A 21,781-nucleotide genomic window follows, 5' to 3' on the forward strand; every position below is an offset into this window, starting at 1 on the left:
CCAGACCACAGTCCCCGGAAAAGACATAGACCTGGGTCTCACATAATGGTCCAAATGGACCATTGGGACTGTGCAGGTGATTCATAAAGATCTAGAGGTGGATGGAGGATTATGATGCAGAGGGTGGGAAATGTCCAAAGGGACGATGAACCAGAGAAAGAGAGGTACGTTTCATGGACAGAGAGCAGATGCCTTTTCTGTGAGTAAACAATTGATTTGAAAAGGCTGTATTCCAAGATCATGCTGCTTCATTAACGATGATTGAGGATTATGAAAGTTTGCTTGTGCATTACTATCATTTGGTGAGATTGCATCTTTATTTCCTCAAAACTGGGAACATGGGTTGGAGGCTGGACAAGCTAGGAGATGTTGAAATAAATGAAGGTGCTAATGGTGGTTGATGTGTTCTCTTTCCATTTGTTCTCTTCCTTGAAACTCAAACAGGATTTCCTATCCTCCCACACTGAAGAAGGAGATGGAGAGGACAGTCAGAACTCCAGGAGATGGGACACCTTTCGTTTCATTAGAAAGAGAAATTAAAATGTGTGAAATGTGGAATATGCTTCATTGAATGAGCACACATAATTCACATCAATGACCTCTGACAGGGGAGAAACCATTGAAAGGTATAGAGTATGGAAATAGTTTCACTGATAGTGGAAAACTTAGAATCAATCAGTGGACTAACAAGGGCAAGAAAGGATTCAAATGCAAGGAGTGTGGGAAGAACTTCAGTTATAGTGGACACTTAAGTTCACATCAACGGACTCACACAGGGGAGAAACCATACAAATGTATGCAGTGTGGAAAGAGCTTTAGCCAGAGTGGACAACTCAATATACATCAACAGACTCACACGGATGAAAAACCATATAAATGTATGGAGTGTGGAAGGAGCTTCAGTCAGAGTGGAAACCTTAAATTACACAAACAGACTCACACAGGGGAGAGACCATTTAGATGTATGTAGTGTGGAAAGAGCTTCAGTCAAAGTGGTGAACTTAGAATACATCAACAGGCACACACAGAGCAAAAATTATTTAAATGTGGGGAGTGTGGGAAGAACTTCAGTCAGAGGGGACACTTAAATTTACATCAAAGGACTCACACAGGGGAGAAACCATTTAAATGTATGGAGTGCGGAAAGAGCTTCAGTCAGAATGGACACCTTAAAATACACCAACGGACTCACAAGGGTGAAAAACCATATGAATGCATGGAGTGTGGAAAAAGCTTCCATTTCAATGCATCCCTTAGAACACACCAACGGACTCACACAGGGGAAAAACCATTTAAATGTATGGAGTGCGGAAAGAGCTTCAGTCAGAATGGAAGCCTTAGAAGACACCAACGGACTCACACAGGGGAGAAACCATATAAATGTATGGAGTGTGGAAAGAGCTTTTGTGATGATGCACACCTTAGAAGGCATCAACAGACTCACACAGGGGAGAAAACATTTAAATGTATGGAGTGTGGAAAGAGCTTTCATTATATTGGAAACCTTAGAACACATCAACGGACTCACACAGGGGAGAAACCATTTGAATGTATTGAGTGTGGAAAGAGCTTTAGTGAAGATGGAACCCTTAGAAGACATCAACGTATTCACACAGACGAAAAACCATTTAAATGCATGGAGTGCGGAAAGAGGTTTCGTGATAATTCAACCCTTAGAAGACATCAACGTACTCACACAGACGAAAAACCATTTAAATGCATGGAGTGCGGAAATAGCTTTCGTGATAATACAACCCTTAGATCACATCAACGTATTCACACAGATGAGAAACCATTTAAATGTATGGAGTGCGGAAAGAACTTTCATGATAATGGAGTCCTTAGAACACATCAACGGACTCACACAGGGGAGAAACCATTTAAATGTATGGAGTGCGGAAAGAGCTTCAGTCAGAATGGACACCTTAGAACACACCAACGGACTCACACGGGTAAAAAACCATATGAATGTATGGAGTGTGGAAAAAGCTTCCATTTCAATGCAGAACTTAGAAGACACCAACGGACTCACACAGGGGAAAAACCATTTAAATGTATGGAGTGCGGAAAGAGCTTCAGTCAGAATGGACACCTTAGAACACACCAACGGACTCACACGGGTGAAAAACCATATGAATGTATGGAGTGTGGAAAAAGCTTCCATTTCAATGCATCCCTTAGAACACACCAACGGACTCACACAGGGGAAAAACCATTTAAATGTATGGAGTGCGGAAAGAGCTTCAGTCAGAATGGAAGCCTTAGAAGACACCAACGGACTCACACAGGGGAGAAACCATATAAATGTATGGAGTGTGGAAAGAGCTTTTGTGATGATGCATACCTTAGAAGGCATCAACAGACTCACACAGGGGAGAAACCATTTAAATGTATGGAGTGTGGAAAGAGCTTTCATTATATTGGAAACCTTAGAACACATCAACGGACTCACACAGGGGAGAAACCATTTGAATGTATTGAGTGTGGAAAGAGCTTTAGTGAAGATGGAACCCTTAGAATACATCAACGTATTCACACAGACGAAAAACCATTTAAATGCATGGAGTGCGGAAATAGCTTTCGTGATAATTCAACCCTTAGAAGACATCAACGTACTCACACAGACGAAAAACCATTTAAATGCATGGAGTGTGGAAATAGCTTTCGTGATAATACAACCCTTAGATCACATCAACGTATTCACACAGATGAGAAACCATTTAAATGTATGGAGTGCGGAAAGAACTTTCGTGATAATGGAGTCCTTAGAACACATCAACGTACTCACACAGACGAAAAACCATTTAAATGCATGGAGTGCGGAAATAGCTTTCGTGATAATACAACCCTTAGATCACATCAACGTATTCACACAGATGAGAAACCATTTAAATGTATGGAGTGCGGAAAGAACTTTCGTGATAATGGAGTCCTTAGAACACATCAACGGACTCACACAGGGGAGAAACCATTTAAATGTATGGAGTGCGGAAAGAGCTTCAGTCAGAATGGACACCTTAAAATACACCAACGGACTCACACGGGTAAAAAACCATATGAATGTATGGAGTGTGGAAAAAGCTTCAATTTCAATGCAGAACTTAGAAGACACCAACGGACTCACACAGGGGAAAAACCATTTAAATGTATGGAGTGCGGAAAGAGCTTCAGTCAGAATGGACACCTTAGAACACACCAACGGACTCACACGGGTGAAAAACCATATGAATGTATGGAGTGTGGAAAAAGCTTCCATTTCAATGCATCCCTTAGAACACACCAACGGACTCACACAGGCGGAAAACCATATAAATGTATGGAGTGTGGAAAGAGCTTCAGTCAGAGTGGAAACCTCAATAGACATCAACAGACTCACACAGGGGAGAAACCATATAAATGTATGGAGTGTGGAAAAAGCTTCAGTCATAGTGGAAATCTTAGAAAACATCAGCAGACCCACATGGGATAAATCATTTAAACTTTTGGCCTCTGGAAGGAGCTTCAGTCAGAGTGGAACCCTTGATTTACATTAACAAACTCACACAAGAGACACACCATATAAATGTCAGGAAGTTGGATAGAGGTTGAAGTCCAGTTCTAGTGGAAGTTCTAAATCAACAGACTCATGCACAGGTTGAACTTTAAGAGTTGAAACCCTACAAACCATCAACAGACATGAGGAGAAGCAGTTTAAATGGATAGATTACAGAACGTGATTTAATTTTAATGGAATGTTTAAAAAACATCTAGGAACTCTCACAGGAATGTTTAAGAAACATCTAGGGACTCTGACAAGGGAGAACCTATATAGATGTATGGAGTGTGGGACATGTTCCTCTCAGAGTCCACTCTTCCTCACAGCAATGAACTCAGAAGAAATCCGTATTCCTGCTTCAGGGCCAGCTGAGTCTGTTTCTCTTGTCCTTATCTCTTAGCTAGGTAACTCCTGTCTAATCTGCTCTGTATCGGTGGCACTCCCTGCTTCTGAGACCACTGGAAAAGAGGGGGGAGAATCCCCCCCCCTTCAGCTCTCAGGAAAGCTCATCTGCCTGAGAATGTATTCCCCCATACTCAGCTTCAGACCATTCCCTGATGCATCGCGAGAACCCTTGAAAAACAACTGATATGGCTCACCATTGGAAGCTAAGCCCTATAAAAGGTTGAATACGAAAGATACGTGGGGGCTCTGCTACGGGTGCCTTGGAAGATGGCCTACAATACCATCTCTCCAGCTCACACAAGGTAATTAAGGGGCTGATATGGGAGTAAATCAGCCTCCCGTTTTTCTTCCGGGTGTAAGGGAAGATGCAGCCTCGTCCGCAGTTGCCCATAAATCACCCCCGAGTTCAAAAGAAGGAGGGGGTGAGGGCACTGGACGGAAAGCCCTCGAGCGAGCTTGGATCTCCCGGACACTGTCTCCGAGCGCAGCCCAAGTTGCATTTCTTCAGATAAAAAATTGGAAATAAGAATTATTGCACATGCTTCGAGTGAAGAAAAGGGTACTTTAGCTGCTAATTAAACCTGCCACTGAGAAGTGAAGATTGGGGGGCCACTAGGGGCGCCTTGGAAGATGGCGGATATTAACATCTATCCAGCTCGCACGAGGTAATTAGAGGCTGATTATGGGGAATAAATCAGTCTCCCTTCATCTCTCCAGGGGGGAGAGATGCCGTTTTCACCCGCTGTTGCCACAAATCACCCCCGAGTTCAGAAGAAGGAGGGGGTGAGGCACTGGGTGCACAACCCTCGGTGGGCCTTGGAACTCCTCCGAAGCTACTTCCAGGTGCAAAACTACTTGCGTTACTTAAAAAGAAAAAAATTGGTGAAAGATAACGCACATGCTTCAAGAGAGGCAGGAGGTTCTTATCTGCTAACAATTTTACCACTGAAATGAAGAAGACTGAGACGGAAGATTACATCAAAGTACTACAGACATGGTATGTGGAATGGAATGCGACGGAACTGAAAGGGGGGGGGGAATGACTTTTTATTTCTTTTGCTCTATGTGATTAACTAATAACCCTCCCTCTTAAAAGATCCATCACAGCAACTAATTGGCAAATGGGACTAAAAATGAACTGTGTGGGAATAATATGAACTTAAAGGTTTTACTCTGTAAAAGATTTGGAAAGAAGAAGAAGGGCTCTCTTTGTGACGCAGTAAGAATGGAGATTTGATACGAGACCTGTGTTGGGGAGGGCGAGCCAAAGATTTATTATTTTCGATGAGATTGTGAACTGGAAGGGGCAGCCCTCCTGGAAAAAGACTAATTTACGATGCAACAGGTCGGGAAAGTTAAAGAGCGAGCTTTAAGACTGTATTTCATCGGGACGAGAAGATGGCAATTGCTTGCTCGAGCGGAAATGCCTGGACTATTGGATGAGAGTGATTTACGAGAGAGCAGTACAAAGCCCACACAGAAACACAAATAAGACTGTTTTTTTCAACCCACTTGCGGAGCAATTTGGAGGTGAATGAAAAGGAAAATGAGTAACGACAAGGATTGAGAAGAAGGGACTGGAAATATCATTCTTAATATGAAAGCAGCAGAAATATTCGAGGATTGGACTCCTACCGATCAAAAAGCATGGATACCCCCCACAAAAATTTATAATTTGGAAAACAATTGGATTATATGACATGTATTGTTATAATTTGGATTAATTGGTTTGATGTGTTAAATTTGGTAATATGAAACTTAATAAAAATTATTTTTTTAAAAAGAGAGAGAAGTTAAGATAGATGGAGTGGACTGGAAAGAAGATAACATCAAAGAATAGCATCTATGCCGGTATGTTGAAACGGAACGGAAAGGGGGGGACTTCTTTTCTTTTCTTACTATGATATTACCTAACACCCCCCCCAGAAGAACTGTCAAAACGACATAGAGCAAGTGAGACTGGAAAATAAATTGTGTGGAAATAAAAATATCAACTAAAGCCTTTGTTTTGTGAAATATCTGGAAAGAAAATAAAAGGCTCTCTTGTGACGCAGTTTTTAATCGGGGTATAATTTGGAATAATTAATGTGATATGATTGGATTGTTAAATGGAAAACTTAATAAAAATTATTTTAAAAAAAATATGAAAGATACGTGATTGAAGTATAATGATATTCTGATGGAAGTAGGGGACCAATTTAGATTAAAATCTTATGATCCGTTGAAAGATAAATTAGATGATTGGTTCCAGTACATCCAGATAAATGAAGTGTTTAAAATGGATAAGAAAATTGCTTTTCAAAGAGAGAAATCCAAACAGGAAATGGAATTATTAGATACAAAAACAAAAAACCTATCTAAGATGTGCAATTTATTGCTGGAATGGCGTACAAAAGATGAACAAGTGAAATCTGTAATGATTGAATGGGCCATGGATGTGGGGCACAATATCAGGATGGTAGATTGGGAGAAATTGTGGGAAAAAGGAATCAAATTTACAGCTTGTAAAGTATTAAGAGAAAAATTGGTGAAAATGATGTATAGATGGTATTTAACACCAGTGAAGTTAGCAAAAATGTATCATACTCATTATAATAAATGCTGGAAATGCAGAGAAAAAGAAGGAACCTTTTACCACATGTGGTGGATGTGCCCCAAGGTAAAAGACTTCTGGGAAAGGATTTATAATGAACTGAAAAAAGTGTTGAAAAACACATTTATTAAAAAACCAGAAGCCTTTTTACTTGGTACTTTGGGGGGGTGAAATCCCCCCAAAAGGATGTTATTTTTTTTCTGTATGCCACAACAGCTATGTGAATATTGCTAGCGAAGAATTGGAAGAAACAAGATTAACCAACTATCAAAGCAGGGCAGATGAAGATGATGGACTATATGGAACTTGCCGAACTGACCGGGAGACTCTGACACCAGAGAGAAGAGATGGTGGAAGAAGATTAGAAGTTTAAGGAATATTTGAAAAAATATGTTAATATTTAAATCTTAGAATAGCTTTGGAAGTGGATAGAGGCTGTAGGCTTAGAAGTAGAAGATAGTGTATTTTAAAATAGTATTATTTGTAAGTGATAAAATGTGAAGTTATTTTAAGTGTGATATAAAAAAAATATGGTTAGAAACGATGATATATGTAAACTGCTAAAGATGGAGTAAAATGAAAATCAGATAGGTGGGACTTGGAGAAGCCCACTTAACAATGTTTAGGAAAATAAGGATATGATAAGAATTTGTTTGAATTGTTTGTTTTTCTGTTTGTGTTCTTTATTTGTGTAATAAAATGAATATATATATATATTTTAAACTGATATGGCAATACACCACAGATCACAGCGTATGTTTTTGTGTTGCATGTTTGCCTGGAAGCTGCCAGCAGAAAGCTTTTCTTTGTGAAGCCCCTGAATATGCTGAGTTGCTGACTTCCCTCCCAGGCAACAGGAAGCGAAAGACACACCTCCATTGCTCTTCGTCGTTCCAGCCTCTTTCCTCGCTTGCTCCCTTCTGCCGGTGTGTGTGCCTGACTTAGATATCCTGTGTGGTGTATTTTTTTACCACTGAAACTGGATTTGCTCTCAGGAGCTAAGTTTTGTTCCTCACTGGGGACCCAGTGAGAACTGTATGCTTTGAAAGCTAAGTAAACTATTACTGAAGAAGTCCTGCTGCTTCTCTGTGTGTTTTTGACCTCAGTGTGGGAATTGCTCTACACGTGTCCCCTATGCCGCCAATACTTGGCTAAGGCCCTGGATTTGCTGTGCTCAAGCATTCAAGATGGGTGTTTGTGTGTCAGAGTGGTTTTTACACCAAACTCTGTCACCCGCACCACCGCATGATCTCCAAACATTACTTATTCAACAGAACTTCATCCCTGCCCCCTGCACGTTCTGAAGAAAACTTAAAATTTAATGGGAGATTCCCGCCCCCCCAAGCCTAATTGCAAGAGGGGGAACGATGGGTTGCAGGTACCAGGAAAGTCTCCTGATGGGCCCATCTTCACTCATGAACCACTTAGGGGAAACCCAGAGCTACTGCTTATTCTGGGGTTTGGGGAGGATAATATTTTTCCCTAGTCCCAGAAGTTATCAGTCAATCATGCTGCTAGGGAGTCTTCCTGCCAGAGGACCACAGTGCATATTGCTATCCTACTGATTTTACTCTTGTTGCTGCTGTTGCTGTCATGGACTGGAGGGGTGCAGGGGGGGGGGAGGCACCAGCTGGGGGAACACAAAAGGGAAGAAGGCTCAGAGCCTGGGGACTGGGGTTGGGATGACGATGAGCAGAAAAAGGGAGAAAAGGGAGCAGAGGGGGAGGGGAGGTGTTGCAAGCTGAGGAGGAAACAGGGTTTGGTGAGCAGGAAGAGGCTGGGGCAGAGAGCAGTTCAGGCTCAGAGGGAGGAGAGGAGGGGGCCAGGAGACCCAGAGGAGGCCAGCTGCTGAAGCATCCAGGGAGACCCCCCCTCCTGCTGCGACCAGCTCCCCTCTCCCCTGGTCTCCTAGAGCACACAGAGAAACCCAGTTCTGGCCCCATGATCCTGCACATGATATTAAGAGGGTGTTTCCCTGCCCCCCAACATGCCTCACTTTAATCTCGTTGACAATGAACTGTATTCATTGACAATCACCCCGTTTGGAGAGCTCTTTTTGGAGCTCCTTGCAATCTGTCTCTGTTTCAACAACTCTGGACAATTTACTGCCATCAGCAAACTTTGCCCCCTCCTTGCTCACTCCTAACTCTAGGTCATTTATGAACAAGTTGAAAAGCCACGGGTCCCAATACTGATCTATAGGGGACTCCACTTTCTTCTCTCCATTTATCGGAGTCTCCGTTTATTACTATGTGTTCCTCCCTCCCCCAATCCTTCTGTGCTGCGGAGGGAACTCTGCGGAAAAGTTCTGGGGTGAATTGTGCTTCCCCACACATCAACTGCCCTGGACACAGAATTGACCTGCACCTCCATGGACAGCTGTCAGTGCAAAATTTGGTTTTACTGCTCTGGCTGCTTTTGCTGTCATGGACTGGCTGATTGCGGGGGTGAGGCACCAGCTGGGGGACCCACAAGGGAAGAAGGCTTAGAGCTTGGGGGCTGGTGGTGGGATGGCAATGAGCAGAAAGAGGGAGAAAAGGGAGCAGAACGGCAGGGGAGTTGTTGCAAGCTGAGGAGGAAAGGGTTTGGTGAGCAGGAAGAGGCTGGGGCAGTTCAGGAGAGGAGGGAGGAGAAGAGGGGGCCAGAAGACCCAGAGGAGGCCGGCTGCTGAAACATCCAAGGAGATGCCCCCCCCCTGCTGTGACCAGCTCCCCTCTCCCCATGTCTTCTAGAGCACACAGAGAAACCCAGTTCAGACCCCATGATCCTGCACATGATATTAAGAGGGTGTTTCCCTGCCCCCCCAACATGCATCACTTTAATCTTGTTGACAATGAACTGTATTTTCAGCCCAATCACCCCGTTTGGAGAGCTCTTTTTGGAGCTCCTTGCATTCTGTCTTTGTTTGAACACTCCTGGACAATTTACTGTCAACAGCAAGCTTTGCTCACTCCTAACTCTAGATCATTTATGAACAGCTTGAAAAGCCACAGGTCCCAATACTGATCTATAGGGGACTCCACTTTCTGCTTCTCTCCATTCACAGGAGTGTTCGTTTATTACTACGTGTTCCTCCCTCCCCCCATCCTTCTGTGCTGCGGAGGGAACCCTGCGGAAAAGTTATGGAGTGAATTTCACTTCCCCACACATCCAACACTGCTCAGCATTCAGGGAAATGGAAGAGGAAAGCTGGCCACAATCCAAGAGGCTGAGGTCAACAGAAAGGGAAGCAAAGCCTACTCCAAGGGAAGGCGCTTCAGCTTCCAGCCCGTCTGCTCCCACAATGGCTGAAGAAGAATTGCCCTTTGGGAATGGCGGAGCTGAATGGAAGCGGGCGAGGAAGCCCCACAATCGCTCCTGCTGGAGGAATAGGGGCACTGACCCCAATACTCAAAGGTGATGGCCACTTCTGGAATCCAGGAAGGAATTCTCCCCTCACTGGTCCCATGCAGCTGGGCTCACTTTCCAGAGCCACCTGCATGGCCTGCCAACAATTCCCTTCATCCCTAGTCTTGCTAGCTTGGGATGGTGGGTTCTATAGTCCAAAAATAGCTGGAGACCCAAATTTGGGAAACCCTGTTCTCCCTGAAGTACAAAGGAGGATTCACCTGCATTAGAATGTCAGGTGAGCCCTGCAGGATCAGGCCCACGGGGGGCCCTGTCCTCCCAGGGACCAAGCAGGGGCCTCTTCTGGGAAGCACACCGGCAGCACTTGAGCACCAGAGAAGGACGGCTGCCTCTGATTGGGGAAGCACATTTCTTCTAGGGGCACATTTCTGGGGAAGTTTAGGGAAGTGTTTTAATGTTTAATGCCGTACAGTGGTACCTAGGGTTAAGTACTTAATTCATTCCGGAGGTCCGTACTTAACCTGAAACTGTTCTTAACCTGAAGCACCACTTTAGCTAATGGGGCCTCCTGCTGCCGCCACACCGCCAGAGCACAATTTCTGTTCTCATCCTGAAGCAAAGTTCTTAACCTGAAGCACTTTTTCTGGGTTAGCGGAGTCTGTAACCTGAAGCGTATGTAACCTGAAGCGTATGTAACCCGAGGTACCACTGTATTGTGTGTTTAGTATTGGGCTGGGAGCCGCCCAGAGTGGCTGGGGAAGCCCAGCCAGATGGGCGGGGGATAAATAATAAATCATTATATATATTCTTATATGGGGTCCCCACGATGCTCCCCAGCCTGGCTCCAGACTGCCAGGGAAGCTGCGTTGTGTTCTGCTGCAGGTGAGCCTGCCCTGTGCACCGCTGGGCTCTTAAAGGAACTTGGAGCTCCAGGCGGAGGGGCCACAGCTTCCCCACACTTGTGAAGCAGCCATGGGAGTGATGGGGAGGCAGGCGGCTTGCGGTGGGGAGTGGCGTGGAGTGGAGGAATCCGCGAGAAGGAGCTCCTGTGCACACCACTCCTTGCCTGCTCCCTGAAGGTTTCCTGAGCCTCCCCCCTTTTCATTTCAAGGATTGGGGGACCTCAGCATCCCAGGGTTGCTTTGTTCTGGGGTGGGGAGTCAGCTATTTTGTTTGCTGAGGGCAGGAGTCACACTCCTGTCACATTGTGTTGTGTCTGTCTTTTAGGTAAGGGGGTGAGGCTCAGGTGGAAATGCAGGGAGAAGCAAAAAATCCTGGGGTGCAGAGTTACTCCGCTGCCCAGCTCATCAGGGTGTCACTCCCCGGGGGTCCCTCTGGTCAGCAAAAGAAGGAGTCTCCAGCCATGTTAAATATGCAAAACAGCAGCCAATTGACCTGATCTTTATTTGTTGCAACAAGGTTCAAACACAAAGGGGGGGGGAAGCTGCTCCTTTATCCCTTATGGGGTATCCAAGAGCCCATATAGGGTCCTTTTGTAGGTTCTCTATTGGTAGGAGGAAATAACAGAGGACAACCAGAGAATATTGAGAAGCAAAGCAGCTAGTAAGCCTGATCTTTACTGAAGCTGTTGCAACAGGGTGTTCCCCCCACAGGCAGGAGAGAGGAGGACCTCTAACAAAGGAGTGCAAATATAGACATTTTGAAATTGCCCCCCCTGGAGCCCAAGACCGCCCTCCCGAAACATCATAAATACATCACAGAAGGGGTGTAGCCCAAGACCACCCCCAAGACATCATACCTACATGAGAGAAGGGGCAGACTACAACAGAAATCTGGGTGTGCTGTTTTTATCCTGTCTGCCAGGCTACCTGATTGGATTACCTGGGCACAAATATGTCACAAAGTAGGAGTCTTTGGCATTTAGAAAAATGAGCCCGTCTCCCTGCCCGTCAGTAACCCTATTGTCCCACACATTTTAACTACCCTCTTCCCCAAAGAACCGTAATAGTTTTTACACATCCCCCTATCTGCAAGGCTTTCCTCCGCTTCTCCTCTGAATGCATCAGGATTCAATCCACCATCCGGATGGATTTCTGCCTGGGGCATGTGCTGCCCTTGATCGCCTCCTGCCTCCTAAGGGATTATGGATTATGAATTGGATCCCCCAATTCCAGATGAGTCATCAGGCGTTGGAAACCAGGAAATCGGTCAAACCGTTGACTTGGCTATTATTTGACGTTTCTACAGTTTTCTATACAGTATTGGAGAGTCGGAGGAAACAGTCCGATTCATGGTACCCGCTTCTTGCTACAATTGTATAGGCTGCTTTTCTGAGCCTCTTTGCTGTTGTGCATGGAAGGTGCCTGTGCAAATGGTCATTGTCCTGGTCTGGTGGGGACTTGGGGTTTTGGGGGAGTCGTATAACTGTCCCCCCTTCCTGGTCTGAAGAGTACCAATACCTAAAGCACGGACGCACGGCTCGTGGCGTGGGGTGGGCGAGGGAAGGATTTAGCAATGTAAACATTGGGGGGAAGGAACCCACTTTGTAATTATATTGCGGGATCAGCCCCTCCCCCGCTCTCCTGATATACAGGTGGAAGGGGGGGGACAAACCTTTCTCCCCGCCCCCGCTCAATTCTTTCCCTCCCCTCCCGGCACATCCTTCCCTCACCCCGCCCCCACAATCCCAAATCCCCACCCCAATATGTTGCTCCTCCTCCTCGCCATCCCACCTCTGTTCCGGGAATGGGGGGGGAGAGCCCCCCTCCCAACCTGACTGCTTCTCCCGGATATGGAGCTTCCACTCCGGATTGCTGCTCTGCGCCATAGCTCTAGGGGCGCGCGCTTTCGGAAAGGGGAGGAGGGGCGGCAGGCGACAACCCCCCCCCCTCGTGGATGTTGCAGGAAAGGAAAGGAGAATTGGGAGCGAGGACAAAGAGGTAAAGGGGTCGCGGGGGGGGGGGAGGACAGAAAAGGACCCAGAGACCCCCGCAAGCTCCCGAAAGCGCCATTGGTGGGTCCCGTCGGCATGGCCTAGATCCCTGCACCCGTGCTGCGCCTTGGCAGCGGCGGACATGGGGCGCCCACCGAGGGGGTCCCAAGAGGGCTCCTTTGCCCCGTTTCCCCCACGCAGGGATCCCTGGGTCCCTGTCGGATCTGCACGGAGAAAGGCGGGTCATGAAAGGGTTAACGGGCTCGAGGGACGCCTGGATAGAGACCCCCCTGTGGCTTCCTTCTTGCAAGCTCCATCCTCTTCACGCCCCCATAAACCCCTGCCCTGCCCAGTCGCAGCGGTTCAAATCCGGAGAGGAAGAGGGGAGGGGAGAGGCCTTCTCAGAAGCGGCTCTTTGTTTCCGCAATCCCACCCGGGAAGCAGCCAGAAACCTTTTCCTCTCTCTCAGGCTTCCATCTTTAATGTCTTTTCCACTGCCAGCTTCATTGAGGATGAGGAAATGTACACCTGTCATCAGAAACAGGGGTGCAGAGTCCATGGAATGGCTCTCAGGATTGATCTAGAAGGTGCACCTCAAAAGCATTTCTGTTCCTCTTATTCTTTGTAGGCAGTGTCAGAATGACTGACAAGTTGAGATTCTTCCCAGTCAAAGGACCCATTTTCATGATAGACAGTGCCTGTGGCTGGAGGCTCTACCTACAAGGTGTGCCTATATAGGCCAAAGAGTGCCAGGATTAGCACAGGTGAGGTGTGTGACCTCCCCTAATTTACAGACTGTGTGTGAATGAGAGTTTGAGGGTGGGATTATCGTTTATGGCATCCCTGTGATTTTCTCCACCCATAACATTTCATGAACTGATATTGCAGTACGAATTCCAATATAACTACAAAAAAACAACAATATAATAAAAATGATTGTAGTATTTCTACCTTACCTAACTGGCTGGGTTTCACCAGCCACTCTGGGCAGCTCACAGTACATATAAAAGACAGTAAAACATCAGACATTCAAAACCTCCTGATACAGGGCTGCCTTCAGCTGTCTTCCAAATGTCAGATAGTTGCCCATTTCCTTGCCCTCTGCCTGCTTCCCTGTAACTTCGCTTCTCATGGGGGGTCGGGGTGGGGGTGAATCAGCAGAAGACCCTCGAAGGAGGACCTCAGTGTACAGACTGAGCGATGGGAGTGGAGACGCTCCTTCAGGTCTACAGAGAGTGAGGCTGTAGGGCTTTAGGTCAATGATCTTCCTCCTCCACAATGATCTCCAGAGCAAGTCCAACATACAATTAGCAGAGTAGGAAAGAAAGCTTAGAGACAGCAAAAAATTCCTTCAGCAAATAAATTTGTGACTGAAGGCATAACAGGAATCTATGCCTGAAAAATGCAACCGAAGCAATTTAAAGGTCAGCACCAACAATGTGAATCGTGCTCAGAAATGTACTGGAAATCAGTGAAGATCCTTTCGGACTGGTGTTATGTTGTCTCAGCGGCTGCTCTCATTCTGTTGTCTAGCTGCCACATTCTGGATTAGCTGCAGTTTACGAGTCACCTTCAAAGATGGCCCCATGTAGCACATGGCAGTAGTCCAAGCAGGAGAATATGCACCACTCTGGGGAGACAGTCTCCAGGCATGGAGGGTCTCAGCCAGCATACCAGATGGAGCTGGCAGACAACTGCCCTGGAACAGAATTGACCTGCCCCTCCATGGACAGCTGTGAGTCCAAAATGACCCCCAGGTTGTGCACCTGGTCTTTTTGAGGCACAGTTACCTTCATCAGGTCTAGGGAGTCTCCCACACCTGCCTGCCCCCTTTCCCCTGGGACAGTATTTCTGTCTTATCAAGATTCAACCTCAGTCTGTTAGCTGCCATCCATCCTTCAACTGCCTCCAGACACTCATACAGTACCTTCACTGGTTCCAATTTAAAAGAGAGGTAGAGCTTGGTATCATCCACATACTGGGGAACACCCAGCCCAAACCCCCTGATGATCTCTCCCAGCAACTTTGTATAGATATTAAAAAGCATGGGGGAGAGGACGGAGTCCTCAGGAACCCCACAAGTGAGAGCCCAGAGGTCTGAACACTCATCCCCCAACACCACTTTATGGACATGGCCCAGGAGGAAGGAGGGGAACCACTGCACATGGTCAAAGGTGCACATACCATGGTCAAAGGTCCCCAAAGCCGCTGACAGATCCAGCAGAACCAGGAAAGAGCTTTTTCCCCCTTGGTCTCTAGCCCATCGGAGATCATCAAGCAGTGCAACCAGGGCAGTTTCCATCCCATGATGAGGCCTGAATCCCAATTGGAAGGATAATGGTGGCAGAAGCTTTCCTGGTCCTGCACCTCCAAAAGTTTCAGGCCCAAGACTTTCCTTTTCCCCCATAGCCTTCTCTTCTCCTGAAGACAACTCACAAGGCAGTGAAGGTTTAGGATCAGAGTTTTCCTTCTCGATGGGCTTCCTTCCCTGGTTGACAATCACTTCAGCCCTTCACTTTCCTCTGCAGCATGGGCGGAATCTGCCTTTTTGACTGTGGGATTCACTGTTGTTCTCCTCCTCTCCATCCACCAGGGTCTGCCTTCACCAGCAGCAGAATTCCCCAACCCACCAAGAATTTGAGACCCAGCAGATATCCTCACCTGGTTTAGCCAGCCCATTGAAGCCGTTGCTTGGATCACTGCCCCTGTTGCATGCTGACAGCTTCTGGAAGCCAAAGGTGAGAGCTGAGTGCAGGGTGGGGACCAATGGTGGAAAAATTACCCCACAAGGTGGACTACATGTCGTCCACGAAAGGTACTACCCTAACACCCCAAGCCATCCTATAATTATGATATTTAAAACAGATCAGGAATAAATTTATTTCTCAAGAAACAACATAACTTCAGGCTGTTAATGAATCAATACTACATATTCAAGGATGAAGTTTCTATTAAGTACAATTATCTATTTGCCTTTAGTATTCAGATTTGTAAGTGTCATTTTAGGATAGTCCTGCATCAGGAGACAGGCACAAGATCAGGCTGCACCTCATTATTATAAGGAGCAGTGGGGGTGGGTTTTTCCGTCTGGGATTCCCATGCGCCAGCTGCTTTCCTTTCGCTTCTCCTTCTCTCTCCATGCAATGCAAGGCTTCTAGATGGAGGTCCATCTCCAAAAACAGGAGCTTCCCTGAGCACCCATTCAGCTGACCCGAAACACCAAGACTTGTCACTAGTTCTCTGACTAACCCAGACCACAGTCCCTGGAAAAGACATAGACCTAGGTCTCACATAATAGTCCATATGGTCCTCCAGAGGCCAATGGGACTGTGCAGGTGATTCATTAAGAGACAGAGGTGGATGGAGGATTATGATGCAGAGGATGGGGAATGTCCAAAGGAACAATGAACCAGAGAAACAGAGGGCCTTTTCATGGACAGAGAGCAGCTGCCTTTCCTGTGAGGAAACAATTGGTTTGAAAAGTCTGTATTCCTTGATCATTCTGCTTTATTAACAATGATTGAGGATTATGAAAGGTTGCTGATGCATTACTAATATTTGATGACATTGCATTTTCATTTTTTAAAAGTTTGGAACATGGGTAGGATGCGGGGAAATGTAGGATATCTTGAAATATGAGGTGGTGCTAATGACATCTGATGTGCTCTCTTTTCCTTTGTTCTCTTCCTTGAAACCCAAACAGGATTTCCTTTCCTACCACTCTGAAGAAGGTGAAGGAGAAGACAGTCAAAACTTCAGGGGATCGGGCACCTTCAGTTTAATTAGGAATAGAAATTAAAATGTGTCAAATGTGGGATATGCTTCACTGAATGAGCATACATAGCTCACATCAACGAACTCCAACAGGAAAAACCATTTAAATGCATGGAGTGTGGAAAGAGCTTTAGTGGAAATGGAAACCTTAGAATACATCAACGGACTCACTCAGGGGAGAAACCATTTACATGTATGGAGTGCGGAGCGAGCTTCCGTCAGAGTGGACACCTTAAATGGCACAAACAGACTCACACAGGGGAGAAACCATATAAATGTATGGCGTGCGGAAAGAGCTTCCGTCAGAGTGGACACCTTAAACAGCACAAACGGACTCACACGGGTGAAAAACCTTTTAAATGCATAGAGTGTGGAAAGAGCTTCAGTCAGAGTGGACACCTTAATATTCATCTACAAACTCACACAGGGGAGAAACCATATAAATGTATGGAGTGCGGAAAGAGCTTCAGTCACAATGTATCCCTTAGAACACACCAACGGACTCACACAGGGGAGAAACCATTTAAATGTATGGAGTGCGGAAAGAGCTTCAGTCAGAGTGGACACCTCAATATTCATCGACAAACTCACACAGGGGAGAAGCCACATAAATGTATGGAGTGCGGAAAGAGCTTTAGTGATAATGGATACCTTAAATTACACCAGCGGATTCACACAGGGGAAAAACCATATAAATGTATGGAGTGCGGAAAGAGCTTTAGTGATAATAAAAAGCTTAGAAGACATCAACAGACTCACACAGGGGGAAAACCATTTAAGTGTATGGAGTGCGGAAAGAGCTTCAGTAAGAATGGAGACCTTAGAAGACATCAACGGATTCACACGGGTGAAAAACCTTTTAAATGCATGGAGTGTGGAAAGAGCTTCAGTCGGAGTGGACACCTCAATGTTCATCTACAAACTCACACAGGGAAGAAACCATTTAAATGTATGGAGTGCGGAAAGAGCTTCGGTCACAATGTATCCCTTAGACATCATCAACGGACTCACACAGGGGAGAAACCATATATATGTATGGAGTGCGGAAAGAGCTTCAGTAAGAATGGAGTTCTTAGAACACATCAACGGACTCACACAGGGGAGAAACCATATAAATGTATGGAGTGTGGAAAGAGCTTTAGTGATAAAGGAAAACTTAGAACACATCAATGGACTCACACGGGTGAAAAACCTTTTAAATGCATGGAGTGTGGAAAGAGCTTTAATTTCAATGCATCCCTTAGAACACACCAACGGACTCACACAGGGGAGAAACCATTTAAATGTATGGAGTGTGGAAAGAGCTTCAGTCAGAGTGGAAACCTCAGTATTCATCTACAGACTCACACAGTGGAGAAACCATATAAATGTATGGAGTGCGGAAAGAGCTTTAGTGATAACGGATACCTTAAGTTACACCAGTGGATTCACACAGGGGGAAAACCATTTAAATGTACGCAGTGCGGAAAGAGCTTTAGTTTCAATTCAAAACTTAGATTACATCAACGGACTCACACAGGGGAGAAACCATTTAAATGTATGGAGTGTGGAAAGAGCTTCGGTCAGAATGGAAATCTTAGAAAACATCAACGGACTCACACAGGGGAGAAACCATATAAATGTATGGAGTGCGGAAAGAGCTTCAGTCACAATGTATCCCTTAGATGTCATGAACTTACTCACACGGGTGAAAAACCATATAAATGTATGGAGTGTGGAAAGATCTTCAGCCAGAGTGGACACCTCAGTATTCATCTACAGACTCACACAGGGGAGAAACCATATAAATGTATGGAGTGCGGAAAGAGCTTTCTTCATAATGGACACCTTAGAAGACATCAACGGACTCACACAGGGGAGCAACCATTTGAATGCCTGGAATGTGGAAAGAGCTTCACTCAAAGTGGAAATCTTAGAAAACATCAGCAGACACACATGGGAGAAACCATTTCAATCTATGGCATGTGGAAGGAACTTCAGTCAGAGTGGAACCCTTAATTTACGTGAACAAACTCACCCAAGAGACAAACCATATAAATGTCAGGAAAGGCGATAAAGGTTCAGTCCTAGTGGAAGTCCTATATCAACAGACTCATGGACAGGAAGAACTTTAAGAGTTGAAACCCTACAAACCATCAACAAACTCAAAGCCGAGAAGCAGTTTAAATGGAAGGATTACAGAAAGTGCTTTTGTTATAATGGAGTGTTTAAGAAACATCACGAGAGTCTCAGATGGGAGAAACCATTTAGATGTATGGAGTGTGGGACATGTTCCTCTCAGAGTCCCCTCTTCTTCACAGCAATGAACACAGAGGAAATCCGGCTTCCGGCTTCAGGGCCCAGCTGAGTGTTGTCATTATCTCGAACTGGGTAACTCCTGTCTAATCTTCATTGTGTCTGTGTCACTCCCTGCTTCTGAGACCACTAGAAACGAGGGGGGCTGTTTCTCTCCCTCCTCTTCTGAGGAAAGCTAATCTGCTTGAGAATGCATTCCCCCATATTCGGCTTCAGACCATTCCCTGACAAAACACATTGCCCTGTGTTGTTCCAGCCTCTTGCCTTCCTTGCTCCCTTCTGCTGGTGTGTGTACCTGTGTGCTGTATTTTTTTAAATGAAGGTAATGTCTCACAATAGTGAGAATCATTTTAGATATAAAGTACCTTTTGACAGGGACGCGGGTGGCGCTGTGGGTTAAACCATAGGTCCGTGGTTTGAATCCCTGCGACGGGGTGAGCTCCCATTACACGGTCCTTGCTCCTGCTAACCTAGCAGTTCGAAAGCATGTTAAAGTGCAAGTAGATAAATAGGTACCGCTCAGGCGGGAAGGTAAACGGTGTTTCCGTGTGCTGTTCTGGTTCACCAGAAGCGGCTTAGTCATGCTGGCCACATGACCCGGAAGCTGTACGCCAGCTCCCTCGGCCAGTAAAGCGAGATGAGCGCCGCAACCCCAGAGTTGGTCATGACTGGACCTAATGGTCAGGGGTCCCTTTACCTTTACCTTACCTTTTGATAGAGAAGGGGAGAGGGTGACCTATTTGGGAGGAATCCTGCTTGATCTTTATGTATTAAAATTACTAGGCATTTTTTGAGTCTGTTTGCCATCACCTCTGCGAAAATTTTGTAATCGTTGTTTAATAGTGATATAGGTCTATAGTTTTTGATGTTTAATTTATCCGTGTCCGGTTTAGGGATCATCGAAATGTGGGCCTCTTTCCATGTCTCTGGTATCCTACCTCCTCTTAATATATTGTTCATGATGTCACATAGCACTGGTGTTAGTTGATTTTCTAGTACTTTATAATATTTAGCCGACAGTCCATCTGGTCCCGGGGCTTTCCCTGGTTTCATCTTCCTTATCGCATCCTGGATCTCTTCTGCTTTTATAGGTTTATTTAATTGAGTTCTTTCTTCCTCTGTTATGGTTTTCCCACTGTAGTCTTCTAAATATTCTTCTATCCGGGTTATCTCTTCGTCTTCCTTTTTGTACAATTTCTCATAGAATTTGAGGAAATTTTCCTTTATTTCTTTTGGATCTTCTATCAATTGTTCTTCTATTTTTATCTTATTTATTACATTTTGTTTTTGCCTTTTTCGCAGTTGCCAAGCTAATAGTTTACCTGTTTTGTTAGCTGATTCAAAATATTTTTGTTTCATTAACTTAATTTTCCATTCAATTTCTTGGCTTGTTAGCATTGAATACTGTGTTTGTAACATTTTTGTTATTTGTATGTTTTGTTCGTCTTTTGGGTTTGTTATTAATTTTTTCTCACATTCTCTTAGCTGACTAAGGATTTCCTCTTTCTTTTGTTCTCTTACTTTCCTCTTATAACTATTTTGCTGAATAAGAAACCCTCTTAGGACCGCCTTGCTGGCATCCCAGACTACATCTATACTTGTTTCTTTATTGAGATTTAGACTAAAATAGGTTACTCAAGGACAATGTAAGGCATATTATAAACATCATTGAATATCTGGAGTGTAAGAATGAGGTACCTGCGGTGCTGATTTTCATCGATGCAGAGAAGGCATTCGATAACGTCTCATGGCTGTTCTTACTAAAAAGTATGGAGAAAGCAGGGCTAGAGGGCGAATTTATGGAAGGAATAAAATCGATTTATTTGAACCAATCTGCTAAACTGATTATAAAGAATAATCTAACAAACTCATTCAAAATTGAAAAAGGAACAAGACAGGGATGCCCTCTATCCCTGCTTTTATTCATTATGGTATTAGAGGTAATTACGAACAAAATAAGAGCAACACCAGAGATTCGAGGGATCAAAGTTGGAACGAAGGAATACAAACTAAAAGCGTACGCAGATGATTTGATGCTATCCCTAGAAGAACCGCAGAAAAGTCTTAGTAAGGCCTTGGAGATATTAGAAGAATATGGCAAACTATCCGGTTTTAAATTAAACAAATTAAAGACAAAAATGTTGACCAAAAATTTGGGAAAAGATGAAAGAGAAAAACTGGAGATACAGAATGGAATCAAGGTGGCTAAAAAAATAAAATATCTGGGAATTTGGCTAACCACAAAAAACATAAATTTAATTCAGGATAATTACTTCACAACATGGAAGGAGATCAAAAAAGATCTAGATACGTGGAACAGAGTAAAACTTTCGTGGGCGGGAAGGATGGCGGCAATAAAAATGAACATACTCCCAAGAATGATATTTTTGTTCCAAAACATCCTAGTGATTAGAGGTTCCTCAATGTTTAAAGATTGGCAAAAAACTCTTTCGAAATTTATATGGCAAGGGAAAAGACTAAGAATTAGATTCAAATTACTTACAGATCAGAAAGAAAGAGGGGGATTCGCAGTACCTAATCTGTAATTATACTTTGAGGCCTTCTGCCTCTGCTGGATTAGAGATTGGATTAATTTGGAAGACACCGATCTGTTAGATTTAGAGGGCTTCAACAACAGATTCGGGTGGCATGCCTATTTGTGGCTAAATAAAGAAAAGGTACACAAAGATTTTTCAAACTACATTATCAGAGGGCCACTAGATGAAGTTTGGGAGAAAAATAAAAAACTCCTGGAATGGAAAACACCCTGTGGTTATCTCCAATTGATATTTTAACAACCAAAAAAGCAAATATGGAAGGAGAAAGACTGACATATGAAGACCTACTGATAAGATCAGAGAGTGGATGGAAATTGAGAACATATGAGGAGTTGAAAGACAAATTAACAGGCTGGCTGCAATTTCATCAAATAAACGCT

The 21,781-nt window shown here is 44.8% G+C and overlaps 1 protein-coding gene across 1 annotated transcript in view; it reads left to right on the forward strand.

Moving 5' to 3' along the window:
- The first annotated feature begins 13,551 nt into the window (after positions 1 to 13,551).
- LOC310744083 (uncharacterized protein) overlaps positions 13,552 to 21,781 on the forward strand; it is a 46,097-nt gene continuing 37,867 nt past the window's right edge. Inside the window, exons 1-3 of the mRNA XM_083574825.1 lie at positions 13,552 to 14,509; positions 15,368 to 15,512; positions 16,478 to 18,235. Of these exons, the coding sequence (XP_083430951.1) occupies positions 16,660 to 18,235 (1,576 nt within the window). The 5' untranslated portion in view covers positions 13,552 to 14,509; positions 15,368 to 15,512; positions 16,478 to 16,659. The remainder of the gene's footprint in view (positions 14,510 to 15,367; positions 15,513 to 16,477; positions 18,236 to 21,781) is intronic.

The sequence above is a fragment of the Podarcis filfolensis genome (assembly GCF_964270895.1).
Source record: "Podarcis filfolensis genome assembly, chromosome: 10".
Lineage (NCBI taxonomy): Eukaryota > Metazoa > Chordata > Lepidosauria > Squamata > Lacertidae > Podarcis > Podarcis filfolensis.